This window comes from Manis javanica, chromosome 1 (assembly GCF_040802235.1).
Source record: "Manis javanica isolate MJ-LG chromosome 1, MJ_LKY, whole genome shotgun sequence".
NCBI classification, from domain to species: domain Eukaryota; kingdom Metazoa; phylum Chordata; class Mammalia; order Pholidota; family Manidae; genus Manis; species Manis javanica.
Genome location: NC_133156.1, coordinates 27,247,368 through 27,268,294, shown reverse-complemented (window position 1 = coordinate 27,268,294; position 20,927 = coordinate 27,247,368). Strand labels below are relative to the sequence as shown.

Genomic DNA, 20,927 nt, shown 5'->3' with positions numbered 1-20,927 from the left:
GGCATACCTGTATACTAACAATGAACTAATAGAGTGAGAAATCAGGAAAACAGTTCCATTCACAATTGTATCAAAAAGAATAAAATACCTAGGAATAAACCTAACCAAGGAAGTGAAAGACCTATACTCTGAAAACTGCAAGACACTCATGAGAGAAATTAAAGAAGACACCAATAAATGGAAATAAATCCCATGCTCATGGATAGGAAGAGTTAATATTGTCAAAATGGCCATCCTGCCTAAAGCAATCTACAGATTCAGTGCGATCCCTATCAAAATATCAATAGCATTCTTCAACGAACTAGAGAAAATTGTTCTAAAATTCATATGGAACCACAAGAGATCCCGAATAGCCAAAGCAATCCTGAGAAGGAAGAATAAAGTGGGGGGGATCTTGCTCCCCAACTTCAAGCTCTACTACAAAGCCACAGCGATCAAGACAATTTGGTACTGGCACAAGAACAGAACCACAGACCAGTGGAACAGAATAGAGACTCCAGACATTAACCCAAACATATACGGTAAATTAATATATGACAAAGGAGCCATGGACATACAATGGGGAAATGACAGCCTCTTCAACAGTTGGTGTTGACAAAACTGGACAGCTACATGCAAGAGAATGAAACTGGATTATTGTTTAACCCCACATACAAAAGTAAACTCGACATGGATCAAAGATCTGAATGTAAGTCATGAAACCATAAAAGTTTTAGAAGACAACATAGGCAAAAATCTCTTGAATATTAGCATGAACAACTTCTTACTGAATGCATCTCCTTGAGCAAGGGAAACAAAAAGCAAAAATGAATTCATGGGACTATATCAAACTAAAAGGTTTCTGTAGGGCAAAGGACACCATCAACAGAACAAAAAGGCAACCTACAGTGTGGCAGAATATATTTATATATGACATATCCAATAAGGGGTTAAGGTCCAAAATATATAAAGAACCCACATGCCTCAACACCCAAAACACAAATAACCCGATTAACAAATGGGCAGAGGACCTGAACAGACACTTCTCCAAAGAAGAAATTCAGATGGCCAACAGGCACATGAAAAGATGCTCCACATCACTAATCATCAAGGAAATGCAAATTAAAACCACAATGAGATATCACCTCACACCAGTAAGGATGGCCAGCATGGAAAAGACTAAGAACAACAAATGCTGGTGAGGATGCGGAGAAATGAGAACCCTCCTACATTGATGGTGGGAATGTAAGCTGGTTCAACCATTGTGGAAGCAGTATGGAAGTCCCTCTAAAAACTAAAAATAGAAATACCATTTGACCCGGGAATCCCACTCCTTGGAATTTACCCAAAGAATACAAGTTCTCAGATTCAAAAAGACAGATGCACCCCTATGTTTACGATAGCCAAGAAATGGAAGCAACCTAAGTGTCCATCAGTAGATGAATGGATAAAGAAGAGGTGGTACATATACACAATGGAATACTATTCAGCCATAAGAAAGAAACAAATCCTACCATTTGCAACAACATGGATGGAGCTGGAGGACACTATGCTCAGTGAAATAAGCCAGGCAGGGAAAGACAAGTGCCAAAAGATTTCCCTCATTTGTGGAGTATAACAACAAAGCAAAACTGAAGGAACAAAATAGTAGCAGACTCAGAGACTCGAAGAAGGAACAGGTAGTTATCAAAGGGGAGGGGTGTGGGAGGGTGGGTAGGGAGGGAGGGAGGAGATTGAGGGGTATTATGTTTAGTACACATGATGTGGGGGGTCACGGGGAAGACAGTGTAGCATTGAGAAGGCAAACAGTGAATCTGTGGCATCTTACTACACTGATGGACAGTGATTGCAGTGGGGTATGGGTGGGGACTTGATTAACATGGGTGAATGTAGTAACCACATTGTTTTTTCATGTGAAACCTTCATAAGAGTGTATATCAATAATACCTCAACAAAAAATTTAAAAAAAAAAGAATGATAAGGAAGAGAAAAGAAAGCCAAAATAGCCAAGAGAAAAGAAAAGCAAAGAACTGAAAAGGGAGAAGAGGACAGCAAAAGAGAGAGTGTCTGGTGAGGGTCTGGGACGTGGTTACATGTAGATTCTAAGAAAATGTCAAACTCAAACTTTGATACCCGTGGGCTGGCTGGTTGGAGAGAGCCCTGCTTCCTGCCCTGCTCTCTTACTCAGCCTCTTTTGTCCTACTCCAGTGACCCGGAGCAGCTTTGGGCTGAACGTGGGGCCTAGACATCCATGCACAAACCACCACGCTGTTCAGGAAGGAGCCAAGGATGCAGTTTCTGACCCCCTCACTTGACCTTCCCTCTGCAAAGTACATGACCCCTGTGTGTGTCCCCGAGTGAAGAAGGGGAACAAACTCACCAGGTGGAAGAGGCGTGAATTGGGGAGTGGGGGCGGGTGCTCCATGGCCATGGCGGGTGGTGGGTAGCGGATCTGGGACCAGTCCTCAAAGCCATGGTGTGACACCACAGCTGGCACAGGAGGGTAGGCATAAGGGTAGGCCCCACAGAGGTGCTCCGGGTGGGGCTCCACATGGTAGCGTTCTGCCGAAGCCTGCAAGAAGTGACATTGGCTCTGGCCTGTGATGGGCTGCAGAGAATATCAACTACAATGACGGCTATCATGCCCCGAGTACTTACTATGTACCAAGTACTATGCCAAGTGCTCTACCTGTATTACTTCCTTAGTTGGAACCTGAGCAACACTGTCCCTCCCATCAGATAGTGGCTGTGAAGGTAAGACGGCAAATGTTGCTTCCTCCCTTAAGTCTCCTCACCTTTGCTTTCCTCTTCTGTTTGAGGGCTTCTTTCGCCTTCTCCTCGTCTTTGAATGCTTTCAGCTAAGAGAAGGAAGGAAGAGACGACTGTTGGCACAGGTGCTTCCTGGACGGGCCTGGACCCAGGGCCTAACCAGCCCTGAGGGTTGGCAGGCAATGCCCCCTGAGGTGGTCAGGACCACCGCTCTGGGCCGTCCAGCACTTGGGAAGCACGGCACAGTCCAGGCTGGTGGCTGCAGGCAGGACCTGCTCATCGCGGGTGGTTGGAACACAGGTCAGGAGGACCTGCGGAAACCTTTTTGCCTCAGGGCTTCCACACTAACACCTTTTAATCCCATTCTGAGAGAGGGCATGGCTCAGAATCAATTCCAAAGTCTGCTCTTATAAGGCGTCAAACCCGACTGGGCAAAGTCATACAGCTAGAGGTCAGGGAGGGGCAGGGATGTACTGAGTACACAGCAGTTTGACAGCAGAGCTGGAAGGAGAACCAGTGAGTGTCTGGACTTCCCATTTCCCCAGGGGCCATCTACAACCCCCACCCCGTGAGAACAGGCCAACTGCCCCTTCCCTGGTCCAGCTGTCCTCACCTGGGCATTCGACAGCGTGACCTGGGCCTGCAGTTTCTCCACCTGCTTCTTTAGCTCTTCCTTCTCCTCATTCATACGCTCTCGATCGCTGCGCTCACGCTGGAAGTCCTCCTCAAAGATCTTCACCTGCAGAGGGGAGCAGAGGAGGGGAGGCGGTGAGGGTGGGAGACAGGGGCAGCTTGAGTGGAGGCCGGACCTGCTCAGGCCCAGGACCCTTGGCCCCCTGCTGGGAGCCAGAGCCATCAGAGCTGGCTTCACCCCGTCTCCGTGGCCATCCAGGGGCGGGGAACAGGTGCACCTCCAGCACCCGACCCCCAACTTCTGACAGAGTAGCTTCAACACAGGACTTTATTTAAACAAGGGATCCATGGCTTAAAAATAAAAAAACGCCTAAAGCCACCAAGTCGTCCGATCTTTCCAATCTGCTAAGGAAGGCCACAGAACCCACAAAACTTTCCAAAGGCTTGGGGGTGCCCCGGCAGGCCAGCAGCTGGACCATCCCTATCTGCGCCTGAGATGCTGCTCAGGCCGACGTGAGTCAGGAGGGCCTAATGACAGCATCCAGCAGACACCCATGGGAGACCCATAACCTTTTCAGCCTCCTTATCATCCTTCTGTGTCCCTCAAGAAGAAAGTCTCCATTTATGCTAGTTTGTTTTAACACTCTTCTAGTACTTTTTAATTTCCCTTAAATGATGGGAAAGAGGATTCAAGTTCAGAGTCTTCAGGCAAGAGTATCCGGCGAGGGTGTAATACTACTGCTTTGCTTTTACTGTATGTATTGCTTATGGCTGCTCTCTGTTTATGGCAAATAATAAAGAGATTTTCTATTTCCACAGTAGTGCTATAAAACTCCCTTCTAAAACATTTATTGAAAGCGATTTATTTAAAATTTATTTTTAAAATACTAGGTAAAAAATAGCACAGTTGGGGTATAGACACAGATAAATCATAAAGGTGTTGGAGGAATGACCTAGTTACAGATGGCTGGAAAAGATACAGACCTGGACCTAGATGGGGTCCTGGCCAATGGCCAAAAAGTGGACTATGAATTACAGCTTCCATGTGATCCCAGCCTGCCCTGCGCCCCCGGGAACGCTCCGGCTCCCACTGAGCCCCTCCTACCTGACTTCCTCGCCTTAGGCTCACCTGCTGTTTCAGTAATTCATTCTGCGTGACCAGCTCCTGTTTCCTCAGGAGGCCCCTAGCTCCTTCGGGGCTCCCAAATGCTGTGGGTGGAGACGATGGGGAGGCCTGGATGCTCAGCGCTTCTTCCAGGGCCTGGCATCAAGAAGGAAGGAGACAGGCCCTTCAGCAGAAACCCTGGCCCCACTGGAGTACTAGTTAATAAATGCTACTCTGTTTACTAGTACTCTGCACACATCATTTCTTTGAATCCTCTCCACGGCCCTATGAAGAAAAGACTATGATCATCATCCCCTTTTAACAGATGTCAAAACTGAGGTTCACAGACCTGAAGTGATTTGTCCAAAGTCACACAGTCAGTAAGTGGCAAAGGAGGGATTCAAACGCAGTGTGTGCCCTTAGCCAGCAGGCTAAACTGGGATCCTCACATGGGAGAGGAACCTCCCTTTCCTTGGGCAGGGGCAGGGCATTCCTAGCACTGAGACCCACAAAGGCTATGAAGCCCTCTGAGGGACGCTTTAGTCTGACAACTGCCCTGCCCCAAGTTCTTCAGCTTTCCAAAAGACGTTCCCACCAAGCCAACTCTTCCTTTCCCAACTCTGTGTTTAGATTAGACTGGACTTTAATTTCTACTTATTTAATATTTTACCTTTTTAACCCTAAAAATACATCATCAAATAGCACTTTGAAAATAAAAAAGAGATGCACCCTTATTCTACCATGCTCACAAGACACTTTCCTTTATGTCAACAATATGCTCACATCTTAAAAGGTTTCCATTAACTGGTTTTGTCCTTTAGCCCTGTTAACATGTTCCTTGACAACTCCAGAAACCCTCTCAAGACAGGCCACCCTCATGGCCACATGGTCTTTAGCCCCCTGGACAGCAGGGCTACTTGCCATGCATCAGCACTGCCCACAGTGCCTCCCTGGGATGTGAGCAGATAAAGAAAAACACTCCCTAACTGGACTTGGGCCTCCCTTGGTCTCCTCAACTGTCCCAGAAATGGGAGGCAACTGCTGAGCCGAGTACATTCAGGATGCTGCCTGGGGACGCACGGCTCTGTTCACCTCCTACTCCACCTGCCCCACTTCGCAGGTCAGAGGCCTATGGTCCAGGGACAGGAAGAGATTTGCTTGAAGTCACAAGCAAAGCAGACCACCTGCCTGCCATCAGTGATTCACACTTGTATCTCTGTCACCAGCTATGCCGTGGAAATCTGGAGGGCAGGGATGCCCCTGGAATCACCTCTGTGATCAGCACCATGTACAACACTGTGCCTGGATGTAGACCCACAAGTCCCCCAGCTCAGGACAGATCATTCTTTTCTCTGAGAACAGGTCCCAAAGGCCCCAGATTCATCACAGTCACACTTATCAAACACTAAAACCAAACAGAAAGGGTTACCCCAGCAGGGCTGGGCCCAGTGAATGCCAAACTCATGCCAGAGCCCACTGTAAGACCAAGAGGCAGAAGGGAAAAGAAGACAGACAAGAGGAGAGGATAAGGCCACAGACAAGTCCTCCAGAACTTCAAAGAACATTTCCTGTCAAAGCTCCCTCCTGTCAGCTCACCCCCTTTCACCCAAGCACTGGAAGGCGGTTAGGGCCAGAATGATTCTAACCAGGGTTCAGATGGCAAAACAGGCCCAGAGAGGCCAGAGCGGCTAAGCTGGGACTGGTACTAGCCCCCTGCCACTTGTCCTGGCTTGGAGCAGCAGGTTTCTGCTTTACCCAGCCTCCACCGTGGGGTCCCTCTCTCCTGGGATTCCACTTCTCAGTGACAGGAGCCCTGGGCCTTTGCTCATCACTGCCTTCAGCAAGTATTTCCTGAACATGTGCTTGGTGCCAGGCCCTGCGCCAGATGCCAGAGGTATACAGGCACTGCCCCCCCCCCCCCCCACTGGAAGGGTAGACAGATCACTGAGAGAGCAGCCACAGAACATGAGAGAAGGGGTATTAAAGAAGTCGCTGGGGCTTCAGAAGCACAGTACAGGGCAGCCTGAATGAGACCCAGAAGGCCTTGCCGAGGAAGTGGTGTTTAAGCTGAACGCAAACAGTGCGTAGGGTCTGTGAAGAAACAGCACGTCCAAGGGCCTAGAGGGCGAGGCGAGCACAAGCCCACCCCAGGGCAGGCTGCTTAGAGTGCTAGGGGGGCTAGGCAAGGGGGCAGAGCCTGCGAGGCTGCACCGAGGCTTCAGCACCAGCTCCCCGACCCAGGGGTCACCCCTCCTGAGCTGAGAGCCAGGAGGGGCAGCGATGAAGGAAGTAGGTGCTACAGCTGAGCTCAGGAAGCCCTGTCGCCCCAGGGACCAGGGCCAAGGGGCCCACCTTGTTGAGCCGCTGGATCTCCTTTTCCTGGTAGTCCCGCTGCCGGGTGAGTGGGCTTAGCTGGTCCTGCAGGTACCTGACCTTCTGGCGCAGCTCCCTGGCTTCCGCTGTCAGCTGCTCTTTGTCTGTCTGCAAGAAGCACAGGGTTGTTAAGCAGGGAGCTCCTCCAGGGGGCCTGGACTCCCTGCTCTGCCTGCCCACCCCTCCCTCAGCAGGACTCCTTTCTCCCTCTCCTTCAGCAGTACCCACAGTGCTCCTGCACAAGGCACCATACAAGGTGCCTAGGGTCAGAGCAGTAAGGACACTAGCCTGGTGAGGTCCTGTCCTCAAGGAGGAGGCTCGGTTGAGTGCTGGGTTGGATTCTGACACCAGCTCCTCCAACATGAGGTCTGTGAGCCCCAGAACTGAATGCAAAATTTTGTCCGTGCAATCTCCCAAAGAGAGAAGCCATAGTTTCCAACCAGATTTTCATAGGGGAAATCTTTAAAGGACCTTTCAGCTCTTATGGTGTCTGAGCCTAGAGAGAAGCCACTCAAAGAAACAGATGCAGCATCAAGCAAAAAGTGCTCCTCCACAGAAAAACAAAGTGCTGTGAAGTCAAAGGAAAGAGCACTACAGCTGAGAGGCAACCAGGGAAGGCTTCAAGGTGGAAGCACTGCTCTCATACCCACTATGGATTAGTCAGGGCTTGTTCATGGCAAAGGGCCACAGCTGGATTTGGCCTTAAGAGAGCATGAACTCCTAGCCCATTAGTCAATGGGAAATGCATGTCAGAGAGAGGAGGTGACTTACTCAAGGCCACACAGTAAACTGGGGCTAGAACCTAATTTCAAGCTCTCTCCCTTTGCAAGTCAAAGGAAGCATTTAAAATAGGGAAGGGTGGCCAGAGACTGCTGAGGGTGGCCTTGGTCAGAACTTGGGGGAGTTGTTCTGGATTTCCACTTAAAGACCTTCCAGGATTGGCATGGCCTCTAACACAATTTGTCCTTATCCACAGGGCCACATATTGTCCTGAAACATCCCCCCTTCCCACAGCCGATGGGGAGGAGATGTCAGATTCCAGAGATTTGTTTCACCTACTGCTGTGAGCTGGGAAAAGGGAGCAGAGCGCCAAGGGTCTGGCTGAGAGTCACAAGATGTAACTGCCCCCAAAGGAAAAATAGGCAGCATCCTTCCTAACACGAATCTTCAAGGTAAGGGGCAGTCACTGAGGCAGGGAGAGCGCTCAGATAAGGCCCCTGGGTGTCACATGCTGATGGGAGGGGACACTGAAATGCAATCCGTGTTAAAAATGTCCAGTTTTAAGCTAGGCAAAGGTAGCCTATGCCCAGTTCTTACTAAGGGGAGGACACTGTGACATAAATACAACCTTCCAAAAGAGTCTGGGGATCCAATGGCCTTTCCTGTTAAAGCTGCTCCAGGATCCTGAAGGGCCCTGGCTGGTACCAGTCAAATATGACAGATCAGATGCTGCTTCCTCAGGGGGACAGTTCCTGGTCCCCCTCCCCACCTTCTCCCTGAGCCCTGCACCTTCTCCTGTACTGCTCAACACACTTCTACTTAGTGCTTCTGTAACTAGTTGCTTGCTGTCTCTTCCCCACCAAGGGCAGGATTAGACTGTTCAGTGCGGAGTGTCTGTGCCCAGCGGTTCCAGGAACACACACTGTTGAATGATGCCTAGATGAATGAGTAGAGGGGGCTCCATCTCCCCAACAAAGAGCCCTCTGGACTCTGAGCACTGAACAGCAAGCACTCTGCCCCAGCACTGCGCTCCATGGGGCCTGCTCGTACGTCTTTCATGTTCTGTGCTTCCCTGTATGGTTCCCTCATCCATATGATTTCAAACAGACAAAAAGCCCTTGTGTACGAAAACAAGAAAATAAGAAAAGCAAGGTAATTCAATTCCCTCAATTTTCAGACAGGAAACTGGACAGGGGAGGAAAGTGCTCTTGCCTGTGGCCATACAGACCCTTAGCATGAGAACCAGAGCTGGAACCCCCAGGTCTCCAGACCTCCAGCCCCAGCTTATTTACTCCACTCAGCTCCCGACCAGCAGGCCTCCCGGAGCCGAACCTGCCAGTCACACTTGCCTCCTCTGTTTCAATCTTGGACTTGGCAAGGAGGAGCTTGCGGTCAAAGTCACGCTGCTTCTGTTCCCGCTCAGCCTCCAGGTCAGTCATCTGCTTCTGCAGGTCCGCCAGCTTCTGACGCAGCTCAGTAATCTGGGTTCAAAGGCAGAGCGAGGGAGCGTGTGACAAGTGAACCTTCAGGGTTCAAAGCTGCTGAGAAGGAAGCAGCAAGACCTGGGATGCCAAGAACCTGGGGTTCAGCCTGGAGTCCCATAACCCCCTCACTACCTTCTGTTCATATTGCTGCTTCATGGACCGGAAGTGCTGGTCCCATTGCTTGTTCACCTCCAGCAGCTGTGGAGAGAGACTGGGGTTAGCAGGAGATAAGCAGAGAAGGAACAAAGAGAGAGAACTCCACACAGACCAGCTTCCCAAGGAGTGCGCAGAGGGTGCAAATGAATGGTGGTGACAGATACTGCCTGAAACCCCACTTACAAAAAAATTCCATGTTCCCCAAAGAGATTCACCCTTATCACTCACTACATATTATCCTTGCCAGGAAACCAAGACACAGAAGCAGTATATAACTTTGGTGTGCAATTATGGAACCTGGAGTCTTGCGAGGGCAGTGGGGGACTATGTATTAAAACCTCAAGTTCTCATTCTCTTTCACTTAGTAACTCCACTTTGAAAATGTGACCAAAAGGAGCACTTGCACAAGTGTGCAAATATATATACAAGGTGATCATTTCAGCAGTGTTCACATCCCAAAAAAGGCTAGAAGAAACGGAAGCCTAGGAGGCCAGGTAAGGAAATGACAGTGTAAACAGAAATGGAGCACTGTGTGGCTATTGAAAATCAGGCATCTTAATACATTGCCTTATTTCTAAGATGACCCTAATTATTTGCTGTACAGTTGGTATAACAATCCCTAAGGGAAGAAAAACAATCCTACATCATTAAATAAATAAAACAATAGGAAAAGGGTATCCCAATTTCAGAAGCATCAATATATGACAGAGTACTCAGAATTGAAGGACTATAGTACATACTTTATATATAAATAAATATCCTCAAAGATATAATTTTAAAGAAAAACAGAGAAAAACAGCAATACATTATGTGTGATACAATTTTTATACTTTACTTTTATAAACAGATATGTATATACGTAAGTACACAGAAAAAATGAGTAATATGCAATGAACTGTTATCAACTGTGGTCACCTCTAGGCTGAGATTCTCAATCTTTTTATAATGAGCATTATAATACTCCTGTAATCAGAAAAGATACCTTACAGCAATACAAAAAGAAAACTAAAATATGCAAGTATACAAAAGACTAATGGAGGCCCAACATTCAAATGTGCAGAAGACAAAAGAGGGCAGAAAGGCCTGGGAATCTGGAGAAGGACCTGCATGGTGTAGAGAAGACAGGCTGAGAGAACAGATGGGAACGGGCCTCCCCACGCCGGTCTGAAAACACTGGCCTCGGGGTGGGGGATGAGGAGGACTATGCGTGAGACACAAGTGCAGAGCCTCAACCTCTGGAGACTTTCACCTGGTTGGTGGCAGAGCCACAGGTGCTGGGTCCTCCCTGTCTGTGACATCCCTGCCTAAACCAACCACGTGGTGACAGATGAACCCCAGACTCCTCGTTTCAGATGCTGAAACTTGCCTACCTTATCACAGCTCTTTCCACCATCCAGGGTTTACCCTGAGAGCCTTCCTAAATACCAACAATTTTGGGCGGTATCCCAAATGCCACTTCTTCAGAGTGACCCCTGTGGGATCAAGAAACAAGAGCCCTGGACAAGGCAGCAGGTCTCTCCCATGGGCAGATGGGTCAGTAGTCACCACATCAACTCACGATGGTGATCTGGGACAAGCCAGGGGGCCCAAGAGGGCCTTTGTCCTGCCAGTTCCAGGAGGAAGAAGGGTCTTCCTTGGCCATGACCTCCTCCAGGCACCTACCTCAGTGCGCTGCTGCTCCAGCACCTTCACCTTCTTCTCAGCTGCACCCAAGGCTCCCACCTCTGGGACCTTAGCTGCTGTGACACTTGCCTGGGAAGAAACACAGAGGGGCCTTCAGCAAAGTCTCAAATAACAATCTCTCACCCACCAAGCCCCGTCTCTCTCCTCTCTAGCCTCCCACCCACCAGGACACTGCTACACTTCCCAGCCATGATAAATCCCCCCAGAGAAGGCCGCTGAGATCATCCCTGGGCCACAGTGGCTCCTGGGCTCACTTCCTCTACCTCTCCCACAGCCATTTCTTTCCCTGCTCAGGTTCATCTTCAAGGCACTGCCAACCACCCTCCCTACCCAACACACATCAGCCAGAAATCCTCCAACCTGGAAGGCAAGAAGTATTTTTTAATGTTTTTATAAAATTTTTACTTAAAACATGTTTTTAGAAAGATGCAGAAACAAATAAACACTTGTGTATGCACCATCAGTACACATTCATATATTTCCTCGCTCTGTTGTCTGAGAGAGCCTAAGGCAATGACACTCCATTAGCAATGGGTACACCTACTGCCCGGATCTTGGTTTCTAAATGCCATTCTCCAACAAAAAGAAAGGCCCCTTGAGAAGTGGTTAATTCCAGGCTGAAGCAGGGAAAATGTAAGATGAGTTTGGGGTGTCTTACGGAAAGGAAGGAAGTACTCGAAGAGCATGTCAAATGGGCAATGAAGACAACTTGAAAGAGTTTCCTCTGGCCAAAGATGGAACAAACTGAACAAGAAAATCAACAGCAGTAGTACTGGATTATAACCCAAAGGGTAAAATAATATATCCTTGGGTCCATACTGGTAGGAAGAAATAGCTGAACAAATAAATAAACTGGGGAGAAGGGACAACTCTTCTTTGTAAAAGGATTTTAATTAGTGAATATAGAAGAAATGGAGGAAATACAAGATTGCTGTTAGAATACTACAGTAATATCACTGCTACAGGTGAGATTGCCAATGGATGCTAAAGTAAGTGAGCAAAAGTGTAAGGAGAAACAGAACATGTGCACATGTCAAAGTTTCTCCTAAAAAAAAATGCTTTTAGTTACAAAGGGAAAATTTGTCCCTTTATTATGGAAAAACCTGATAGATGCTCCCGTGGCCAAGTGATCAAGGTTGCCATGACACTGACACCATGCACCCTTGATGTGACACACTGAGAAGGGCACGGTGTCACTCTTGCCCAAATCCATAGCCTCAGTCTAATCATGAGAACACATCAGATGAACCCAAACTGAGGGACACTCTACAAACAACTGGCCAATATAACTCAAAAGTTGAAGCTCATGAAAGTCAAGGAACAATAAGGAAGGGTAAGTCTGGAAGAGACATGAGAACTAAACGTGATGTGGGATCCTAGATGGGATCCTGGTACAGCAGAATGATGTGCTTGAAAAACTGGGGCAATCTGGACAAAGTCTGTAGTTTACAGTATTGTGCCGAGGTTAATTTCCTTGTTTTGATCACTGAACCACAGTTATGTAAGATGTTAAGGGGATAAGGGATATGGGAACGCTAAGGACTATTTTTGTAGCTCGTCTGTTAAGTCTAAAATTATCTCAAATAAAAAGTTTAAAAAATGTATTTTTAATAAGAAGTGTTGAGTTGATGCAGTAGAAAAGTGAGAGGTCCAGAAATGGAGCACTGGCTCTACCGCCAAGGCCCTGCATGATGGAGGCCAAGACCCACACCCTCTCTGAGCCTTGGTCCAAGATCAAATAGGATGGGCTCCGAAGGCCCCTACCTCTGACATCCTGTGGGCCTGTCAGCATTTGTCCTGGGGTCACTGCCCACATCCTCTCTTTTCCTCACCTTCCCTGCCCCTTCCATACTCCCTTGTGGTTTGGGATGGGCCCAGAGGGAGGAACGTGAGGCTCCAGTGCCCCCTGCAGGATATGGTCTGTAAGCACACCACAGAACTAGGGAGTCAGAGGAGCGGGCTGGGGCGGGGCCCTTCAGGGACCATTACCTGGAAGCCTGCTGCCCCCTGGAGGGCAGGTGTGCTTAGCATTATTGTGGAATGAGGACGCGCCTTCCCTGTGGGCTACTAGAGGGCGCAGCGTTAATCTCCACAAAGAGAGGAGTCAGCTGACCTGGCTGCAGGTGCCAAATCTGCCATCAAAAGCAGTGTTTGCTGTTTACCAGGTGCCAGGCGTGAAACCGACTTCCCAGGCATCACTTTGCTGAATCCTCCAACCACCCTTGGAGGTGGGTGTCATCTCCATTTTACAGAGGATGAAACTAAGTCCAGAGAGTTTATGTGACTTGTTCATGGCGGCAGTGCTGGTAAGAGCTGGAGCCAGCATTCAACCCACATGTGACTCCAAGGCACAGGCTTCAACACTGACTGTAACACACACCTCCTATGCAGCCTTCCTCCCTGGCAGGGTGGCAGGAACACCTGGACTTTCAGGGAGTCAGATGCAATGGGTTGATATTAAAGGGCTTTGGGAAAGTGAAGAGGCCCTTCCAAAGAATTCTACACCCAGGGCAGCTCGGAGAGCCCAGGAGGGATGAGAAGAGTCCACAAGCCACCCTGCAAGAGGACAAGGCAGGCTGCAACTTGAGGGGCGAATGGCAGAGAAGAGGGGCCCCATGGGCTGGCACTCAGGCCATTCATCCGCATGCCTCCTGCCCCCCACGTCTGCCTGACAATAGGTGATGCAGGAGTTTTGACTACATTACGTCACATGGCTGCTCCAAACCTGCCATAGCTGTCTCACGGGGTGATGGTCCTGGTCCTGTCTACCTTAAACTCAGTGAGGAAGTTCAGATGAAATGATGGGCTTCCAAGTCCTGGATAAACTCTACATTGCCACGTAAGCACAAGGAATTAAGTTATTCGGATAATTACACCTATTATGCAGGTGTGGGGTTTATTAAAGACAACGATCCTGCTATGCAGTCATTACACCCCATTAAAGGGGGAAAATGTGTCAGCAAAAAGTTGGGACTCAGCTTTGCATCAAGAAGAAAGGCATGGATTGGGCAAGGGTGGAGAGCCAACTTCTGCTTGAGAACTGTGTGTGAGACACAGCTGGGAGCAGCAGCGGGAAGGGGGCAAGTGGGCCAGCCTGGTGGCATTACCAGGCTGTGCCAATGTTGCTGATGCCCTCCTCTCTCCATGTCAGAATCTCCAGGGTACAAACACAGAAGCTTAACAGAGCCCCCAACAGCACTTCTCAACCCACCACCCTAATTCTGCCAGGAATATCTGAGATGCTGAATTGACTTTTGGGAGCCAACACATAAGGGAGGCCTTGACAAACACTACAATGTACTTAGAGAACCTTCACAGAATGAGGAGGAGACTCAGCACCACCTTCTATGCACTATGCCTGAAGACATTGGAGCAATTCAGCCTAGAGAAGAAAAGGAGGGCAGCAGAGCCAAGGTCATGGCTGGCAGCCTGAGCCTGCGACCCAGGGAACAGGACGCACCGTGCAGCTGAAGGCAGGATGCGGACTGAGGAGCGGAAGCTCCAGGGAGGCGACCTTAGGCCAAGCTAAGGAAAAGTCATCTAACAACAAGGACATTCTAGCAATGGAACTACTACAGCAGGAAGCAGGAAGCAGCTCACTGCCACCACAGGTGGCAGCAGAGGCTGGGTAGTCGAGGAGGCTGTGGAAGCAGTTTCTGACCGCATACCTGCTGTCCAGAGGCTCCCTTCTTGCCTGCACCTTCCGTCTTTGGTGAGCCTGGCCACCCAGAGGCCTGCTCTTTGGCACCGCTCATCAACAACTTCTTGAGCTCCATGTTTTCCTCCCTGGGTTGGAGCCAAACAGAGAGGTCACCTTGCTGGCCCTGGGATAAGGAGGCTGGGAATCTCAGATCTGCTACTTATCTGAGTTGCAGCTGAGTCCTAGGGAGTACCCGTAAAACCTGCCCTCAGGTGGAACTGAAAGGGCATCCATAAGCCACTTTGCTGGCAATCTGTGGGCTTCCCAAGAAGACTCCAATCGTCAACAGCAGGGCTTCCCCAGCTGTGGGGTGTATGTATACATGAGGTCCTCAGGAGGCATCCACACTGCAGTAAATAAGCCTGGACCACACTCTAGTGAGAAAGTGACATATTTTCCGATTCTCTTCAAACTTCCTGTGTAGAGCATGGGAAGAGTGTCACTGCGGTGCTAACAGGTGCTGAACACCTCTCAGGTCCTCAGGAGTCTCCCTTGCTGACAGAGGAAGAGCAAGCCTCAGGCTCACGGCCTTCAGCGGGCAATGGTATTGCACCAGGACTTATGAACATCCTTCCATTTTCATTGTATTTACTGTTGGAGTTACCTATTTATTACAAGTAATGCTGTTTTCCATTTACTCTAGTGGAAGTTTTCTTTATAATTATTTTAAGTAAAAACATGATTCAAATAACAGTAGATTCTCAAATAATAAGGTAGGTGATACAGGATATAACAGAAATGCCGATGTGGATTCCGGTATCACGGAAATAGAGAAAATATTTCTTTTTTATGTTCTGGTTTCCATATAATAGAAAAACAGAGAAAGTGGTTACCAAAGGGGAGGGGTGTGGGAGGGCGGGTGTAGGGGGAGGGAGAAGGGGACTGAGGGGTATTATGTTTAGTACACATGGTGTGGGGGGTCACGGGGAGAACAGTGTAGCACAGAGAAAGGACATAGTGGATCTCTGGCAACGTGCTGCACTGATGGACAGTGACTACATTGGGGTATGGGTGGGGACTTGATAATATGGGTAAATGTAGTAACCACATTGTTTTTTCATGTGAAACCTTCATAAGACTATATATCAATCATACCTTAATAAAAATTTTTAAAAAATAAAATAAAACCATATTTGTTGCAGCCTCTTAAAAAAAAAAAAGAAAGAAAAACAGAGAAGTGAAGTGGCTTTCCCAAGGTCATGCAGCAGGGACTTGCACTCTTGCCTTCTAGTCATGAGTCTTTCCTCCAGTCTGGGCTTTTGGGGTCATTCCCATGGGTGAGGTCATTATAGCCATTAAACTCTTAACTGCTTGGCCATCCAGAATAAATAAATGCTGATTCAAGGTACCACAGTGATTCAGCAGTTACACATTACTCCCTCTGGCCCTCACGTGCCTTTCTGTGGGCCTCAGCGCCCTTTGCACAATGAGGGGTTTGGCCTACATGATCTCTAAGGGCCCTCAAGCTCTAACAGTCAAGATCAGTGTCTTTTAAGTGTGATTGTGGGCTCCCCCACCTCATGATCATAGAGTCCTTGGGAGAACTGAGATGCCTGGGTCTTGCCACAGACCCACTGAAGCAGAACCTTGGCTGAGGAGGGAGAGTTAGAGCATAAACTTGTAGTGCCTTCCTTGACTGTTAGGGATCCTGATGCACAATGAAGTCTGGAATCCACTAGCCCAAATGAAGAACCTCTGACTGTTCTCAGGAAAACAGCTGGACAGAATGGTGGACAGCAGGGAGCAGCAGAGCCCACGTCTCCGACAGCCCTCTAGGCACTCTTCACAGGCCGTGGGCGTTTCCATGGGGGGAGTGCAACTTGCAGAGCTGAAGCTCACGGGTACTTTATACGCAAACACCCCTGAGGTATTCAAGGGCCAAAGAGGAGACACCAAGGCGCCCAAGAAGGGCCCAGAGAGCTGACATCCAAAGCAGGGCTCTAGGCACAGGCCTCAGCCCAGAAATCAGGGCCACGGCCCCCAAGGCCCCGACCCCCACTCATCCGACTCCTCACCCTCTGTCTGAGGCACCCACACTTACCGCAGCCTCTCGGCAGCCTGATCCCGCTGTTCCAGGCCCTTGTCCAGCTTGGTCTTCAGGGCCTCATTCTCCTTCCGAAGCTGCTCACACAGGGTCTGCAGGGCAGAGAGGCAGATGAGGTGAGGGTGGGATGGGGTGCATCCCAAATGCAGGTTGGCGATGGAGGGCAGAGGTGGGGCTACAGGTGTGCCGGGCCAAGCCCTTTGCGTGGCCTCACCCAGTTGCTCTCAGGGCAGCTGGGGCCCAAGCTGCCAGGCCCACCCAGGCTCCTCTCCGTGGCTGGCTCCTGAGGGTGCCTGACCACATATGGACCACAGAACCTTCTGGTTTTCCAAGGCAGAGAGCCCCATCCCTCGCCTCCTTCACTGCTGTTCCTGCAGCCTAGGACGCTCTTCCTCACCGGCCTTCCCCTGGCTGACTTCTCCTGCTTCAGGTCTCAGCCAATCACGGCCTCAGAGCCATCCTTCCAACTCAGACAGCTCAGGCGAGTCAGGCCGCCTCCGTTACCCTCGCTCCCAGCCCCTCCTCTCACCCCTCTTACGCTTGTTGTGATCAGAGCTGAAGAGCCCTTCTGTGTTATTTTCTTCATGTTCGCCACTCCCTGCTAGGCCATGGGCTCCCAGAGGGCTGGCCCCCTCCCCACTCTTGTCCACCACCCAATCCCAAGCACAAGCTCAGGACCACGCACGGGCTGATGCTCAAGGATTACAAGGCTGAATGACAGAATGGCCGAGCAAATGAGTGGATGAGACAGGGGTCCGCAGAGGCCTATGAGCTCAGTCAACATGGGGAGCGTGCAAGGCTCCCAGAGTTGCTGGAACACAGGGCTTCCCCACCTCCTTCATGGGGCTGCCATCAGGACATACAAAGCTGTGAGACTGCAAGTGCCTGGTGACCTGCGAGTCACTTGGTAATATTTGAGAATTTGTGTGTTCAAAGCACTGTGAGGTGGGGGGCATGGAAGACGGCCGGCCAGACTCAGGGCCCCACTGGTGGGGAGGAAAGGGACGGGCTGACTAGCACTGGTGATGCACTGAGTCGGTACTGAGTCACTCACTCTTTCAACAAATATTTGATGAGCACCTAACGGAGCCCTATACACGGCCAGCCTCGTTGGAGCCTCACGGCTTCCCCAAAGGTAGGTAACTCGTCTCTATTTTAAAGGTAGGCTAACGCAGGGGAAATCATTTGCATAAGTTTGCACAGCTGTGAAGAATGACCACTGGGCTTACACCCCATCTGGAGAACCCTGAATTGGCAGCTCTTTCGCCTATGATGAAAGAGCAGAGAGGGAGGAGAAGGCCTGTGAGCCGGCTGGGGGCAGCAGCTGTGCTGTTCGCCAGACAATCCACCCGCCCCTTCCGTGTTCACTTCCAAGGCCCCCGGCAATCATGTGACCGGCTCTGGCTAATGAAAGATGCGCCAAAGTGACATGGGTCCCTTCCAGGCTGGCCCGTTCAGTCCTCTGGGCTCTTTTCCCTGTGGCTGTGGCTGTCAAAATTCCAAAGAGCACGACATGGTGGGGCCTGTCAGCCTGGGTCTAAGCAACTGTGGAGCAGAAACAAGCCCTTGCCACTCAGAATATGAGAAAACGTGTATGTCATCCAGTCAGATTTCTTTCCGCAGCAAAACCTCGGCCCTTCTGACACAAGAGAGACTCATGTGACTGCTGAATGGTGGGGCAGCCTGGAAGTGAAGGGTGGCTGGGTACGAGGGATCTGAGGCTGAGAGAACACAGGTCCCAGTGCCCAGTAGAGGCCTTGCGCCATTCCCGGCCTGGACAGTGTCTGCTGAGTGAGCCAAGGAATCAATGAACAAATGAGGAGGAACCAGATTAATGTGCCCCTGCCCACAGGCTGGGCAAGCACCCAGGACACCATGGCCCTGGGCGGGCTCTCCTGGGAACAGAATGTCCTGCTCCTGGTCACTGAAGTAGGGTCAGGACAAGGCCTCACTGGCCACGCTTCCAGTCTAGAGGGCAGCTTCCTCCAAGTCAGCAGCTGATGGAGGGAGGCATCACAAAGGCCACCTTCCATCATAGGGGCTAACAGAGCACAGAATCAACGAGTCCATTTGTTCATTCATTCATTCACTCACCAAATGCACAGTAAGTGCCAGGCCCTGGGATACAGTGGTGGGTATGTCAGACAAGGTACCTGCCCCTCGTGAGGCTTATGTTCTAGCAGGGAACATAAGGCAACAACAAACACAATGTAAATAAACCACCTAATAAAATAATTACAGACTGATACGACCTACGAAAGAAACAAACGGGTTTGATACAAAAAATAACAGGTTGATAGATGCCCTTTTATCAATCCCCATTTCAAAGCAGGAAAGTTAATGCTCAAAGTCATCTCAGCCCATGCAGACCACCTGGTTCCCCTCCCCAGAGCTCAGCTCTGATCCTGCTAAGCCTAGCTGATGTGAGACGGCTCTCTTAGCAGGCCCTCCCTGAGGCGGAATGGAGTCCTGCACTCTCCCTGGGGTCCTCTGCTCCCCACCTCTCTCCTCACACCTTGGCTCCAGCCTGGAAGCCCCTCTGCTCTTGTCAACCCAGGCCCTTCCCGACGTCACACACAGTGGTCTTGCCCCCATTCAACCATGCACATGAATGTGTGTCGGCGTCAATGAAACTGGCACCAAGGATGGCCTAGGAGGGAGGAAAGAAACTTTAAATCATAGTCCTATCACTAAGACAACAGGCACCTGAGTTCTCTGGGAGCTGCAGTCCTGCCATCTGTGGATGCTTTCTCACCCCCAGCCCCCATCATGAGACCCTAACAGTGGACACTCCTTCAAGTGCCATACTGGGTCCTAGACAGTATGAGGCGCATCCTTCACTGCGTACAGCAGTCCCAGGAGGGAGTGAAAGGGACAGAGAGGATAAGTAACTTGTCCAAGGTCATACAGCAATGAAGAGTCACTACTGGAACTCAGAACTATAGGACTTCAAGGCCTGGTATGGCCGAGGAAGGAACGCTGACCCCATACCCACGGCACAGAGAGGGTTATGAAGGAAAGGCAGGTTGGGATGGTGGGTAACATCATGGGCTTTTGACATATGACAGGTTCAAATCCCAACTGTACCATCTACGAGCTGGGTGTCCTTAGGCAAAAAAAAAAAAAAATCACCTATTGAGGACTGTGTTCCCACCTGTGAAGTGAGGATAATGATGGTCCCACCTCAGGGGGCTGGGGCAGCACCAGGTAAGGGCCCAGCCTTTGCTCCCTCCCCTCCCCAACCTGAATGCAAAGAACAAAAAGGTAGGGCTGCTGCCCACCTGCCCACATCCATGCCAAGGGTATCCCCAACCATGAAATTTGTATTGCCCAGCCCGTATTTTCTATTACCTTTCCTCTTCCCTCCCACAACTTCCCTACCCTGCTCACCACCCTGAACAGGAAGCCTGGAGTTGGTCCCCAACATCACCCTTGGAAGTCCCCATGGTACCCCTGGATTCCCACGAGGAGCCGAAGCAGGCAGAGGTGGTACGTACCTGCAGACCCCAGGAGGCCCTCCCGGCCCAGCCTCACCTGCAGGATGGAGGTGCGCTGCTCGTTCCTGTGCACCTTGGAGGCAAGCCGGTTGAACTCGAGGGCCATGCGGCCCAGGTGGGTGAAGAGCTGGCTGTGGTCCGGCTCCTCGGCGCACACGCTCAGGGTGGTCTCCAGGCGCTGCAGGTGCAGGAGCAGATTGCTGTCCTCATGGGGCAGGGGGCCCAGCTCCTGGTGGGAGGGGACAGAACCACTCTTCACTGGGGTCTGAGTAGGTGCCCCAGCCATTTGCAATTCTGCTTCCCCATTCCTCACGACTCAGTTTCCCCCTGTGATCCCAGCTCAGCCCAGGGAAATTCTCCAGTTGCACAGGTTCCCTGTCAAGGGCTGACTCACGGGGCGGGACCCGGGACTCCCAGGCCACAGCTGCCATATGGCGGCACAGCCACCTTCCTCACGCACTCAGGGCTCTGCTGAGTGCCCACCCATCCACCACTTCAGAATCCTCGTTCACTAAATGTACACACACCCCTTCTGCTTCGCAGGGTTCACAGGAGGGCGGACCGACACAGGGGAGTGGTCAGCCCAGGAGAGGGCTATTGCCCCCCACACAGTGCTCCTTCAGTGCTCACAGAGACTTGACCAGGGAGCCATACAAAGAACAGCCCAGCTTTCATGCCGACATGCGTGTCTTCTGGAGACTGTCTAAGCGTTCATCAGTTTCTCAGAGGACCCAAGATTCAAAACAGGTAAGGAGTCAGCACTCTCAGTAGCTCAAAGAGCATA

The 20,927-nt window shown here is 50.4% G+C and overlaps 1 protein-coding gene across 12 annotated transcripts in view; it reads right to left on the bottom strand.

Moving 5' to 3' along the window:
- TNIP1 (TNFAIP3 interacting protein 1) overlaps window positions 1-20,927 on the bottom strand; it is a 54,606-nt gene that overhangs the window by 6,976 nt on the left and 26,703 nt on the right. For all 12 annotated transcript variants that reach the window (XM_073230452.1, XM_073230476.1, XM_073230459.1 and 9 more), the window contains 11 exons: window positions 20,181-20,372; window positions 16,644-16,738; window positions 14,571-14,688; window positions 10,882-10,971; window positions 9,196-9,261; window positions 8,925-9,060; window positions 6,839-6,963; window positions 4,511-4,642; window positions 3,362-3,487; window positions 2,775-2,837; window positions 2,360-2,551 (listed from right to left, as the gene is read on the bottom strand). In XM_073230452.1, the coding sequence (XP_073086553.1) occupies window positions 2,360-2,551; window positions 2,775-2,837; window positions 3,362-3,487; window positions 4,511-4,642; window positions 6,839-6,963; window positions 8,925-9,060; window positions 9,196-9,261; window positions 10,882-10,971; window positions 14,571-14,688; window positions 16,644-16,738; window positions 20,181-20,372 (1,335 nt within the window). The remainder of the gene's footprint in view (window positions 1-2,359; window positions 2,552-2,774; window positions 2,838-3,361; window positions 3,488-4,510; window positions 4,643-6,838; window positions 6,964-8,924; window positions 9,061-9,195; window positions 9,262-10,881; window positions 10,972-14,570; window positions 14,689-16,643; window positions 16,739-20,180; window positions 20,373-20,927) is intronic.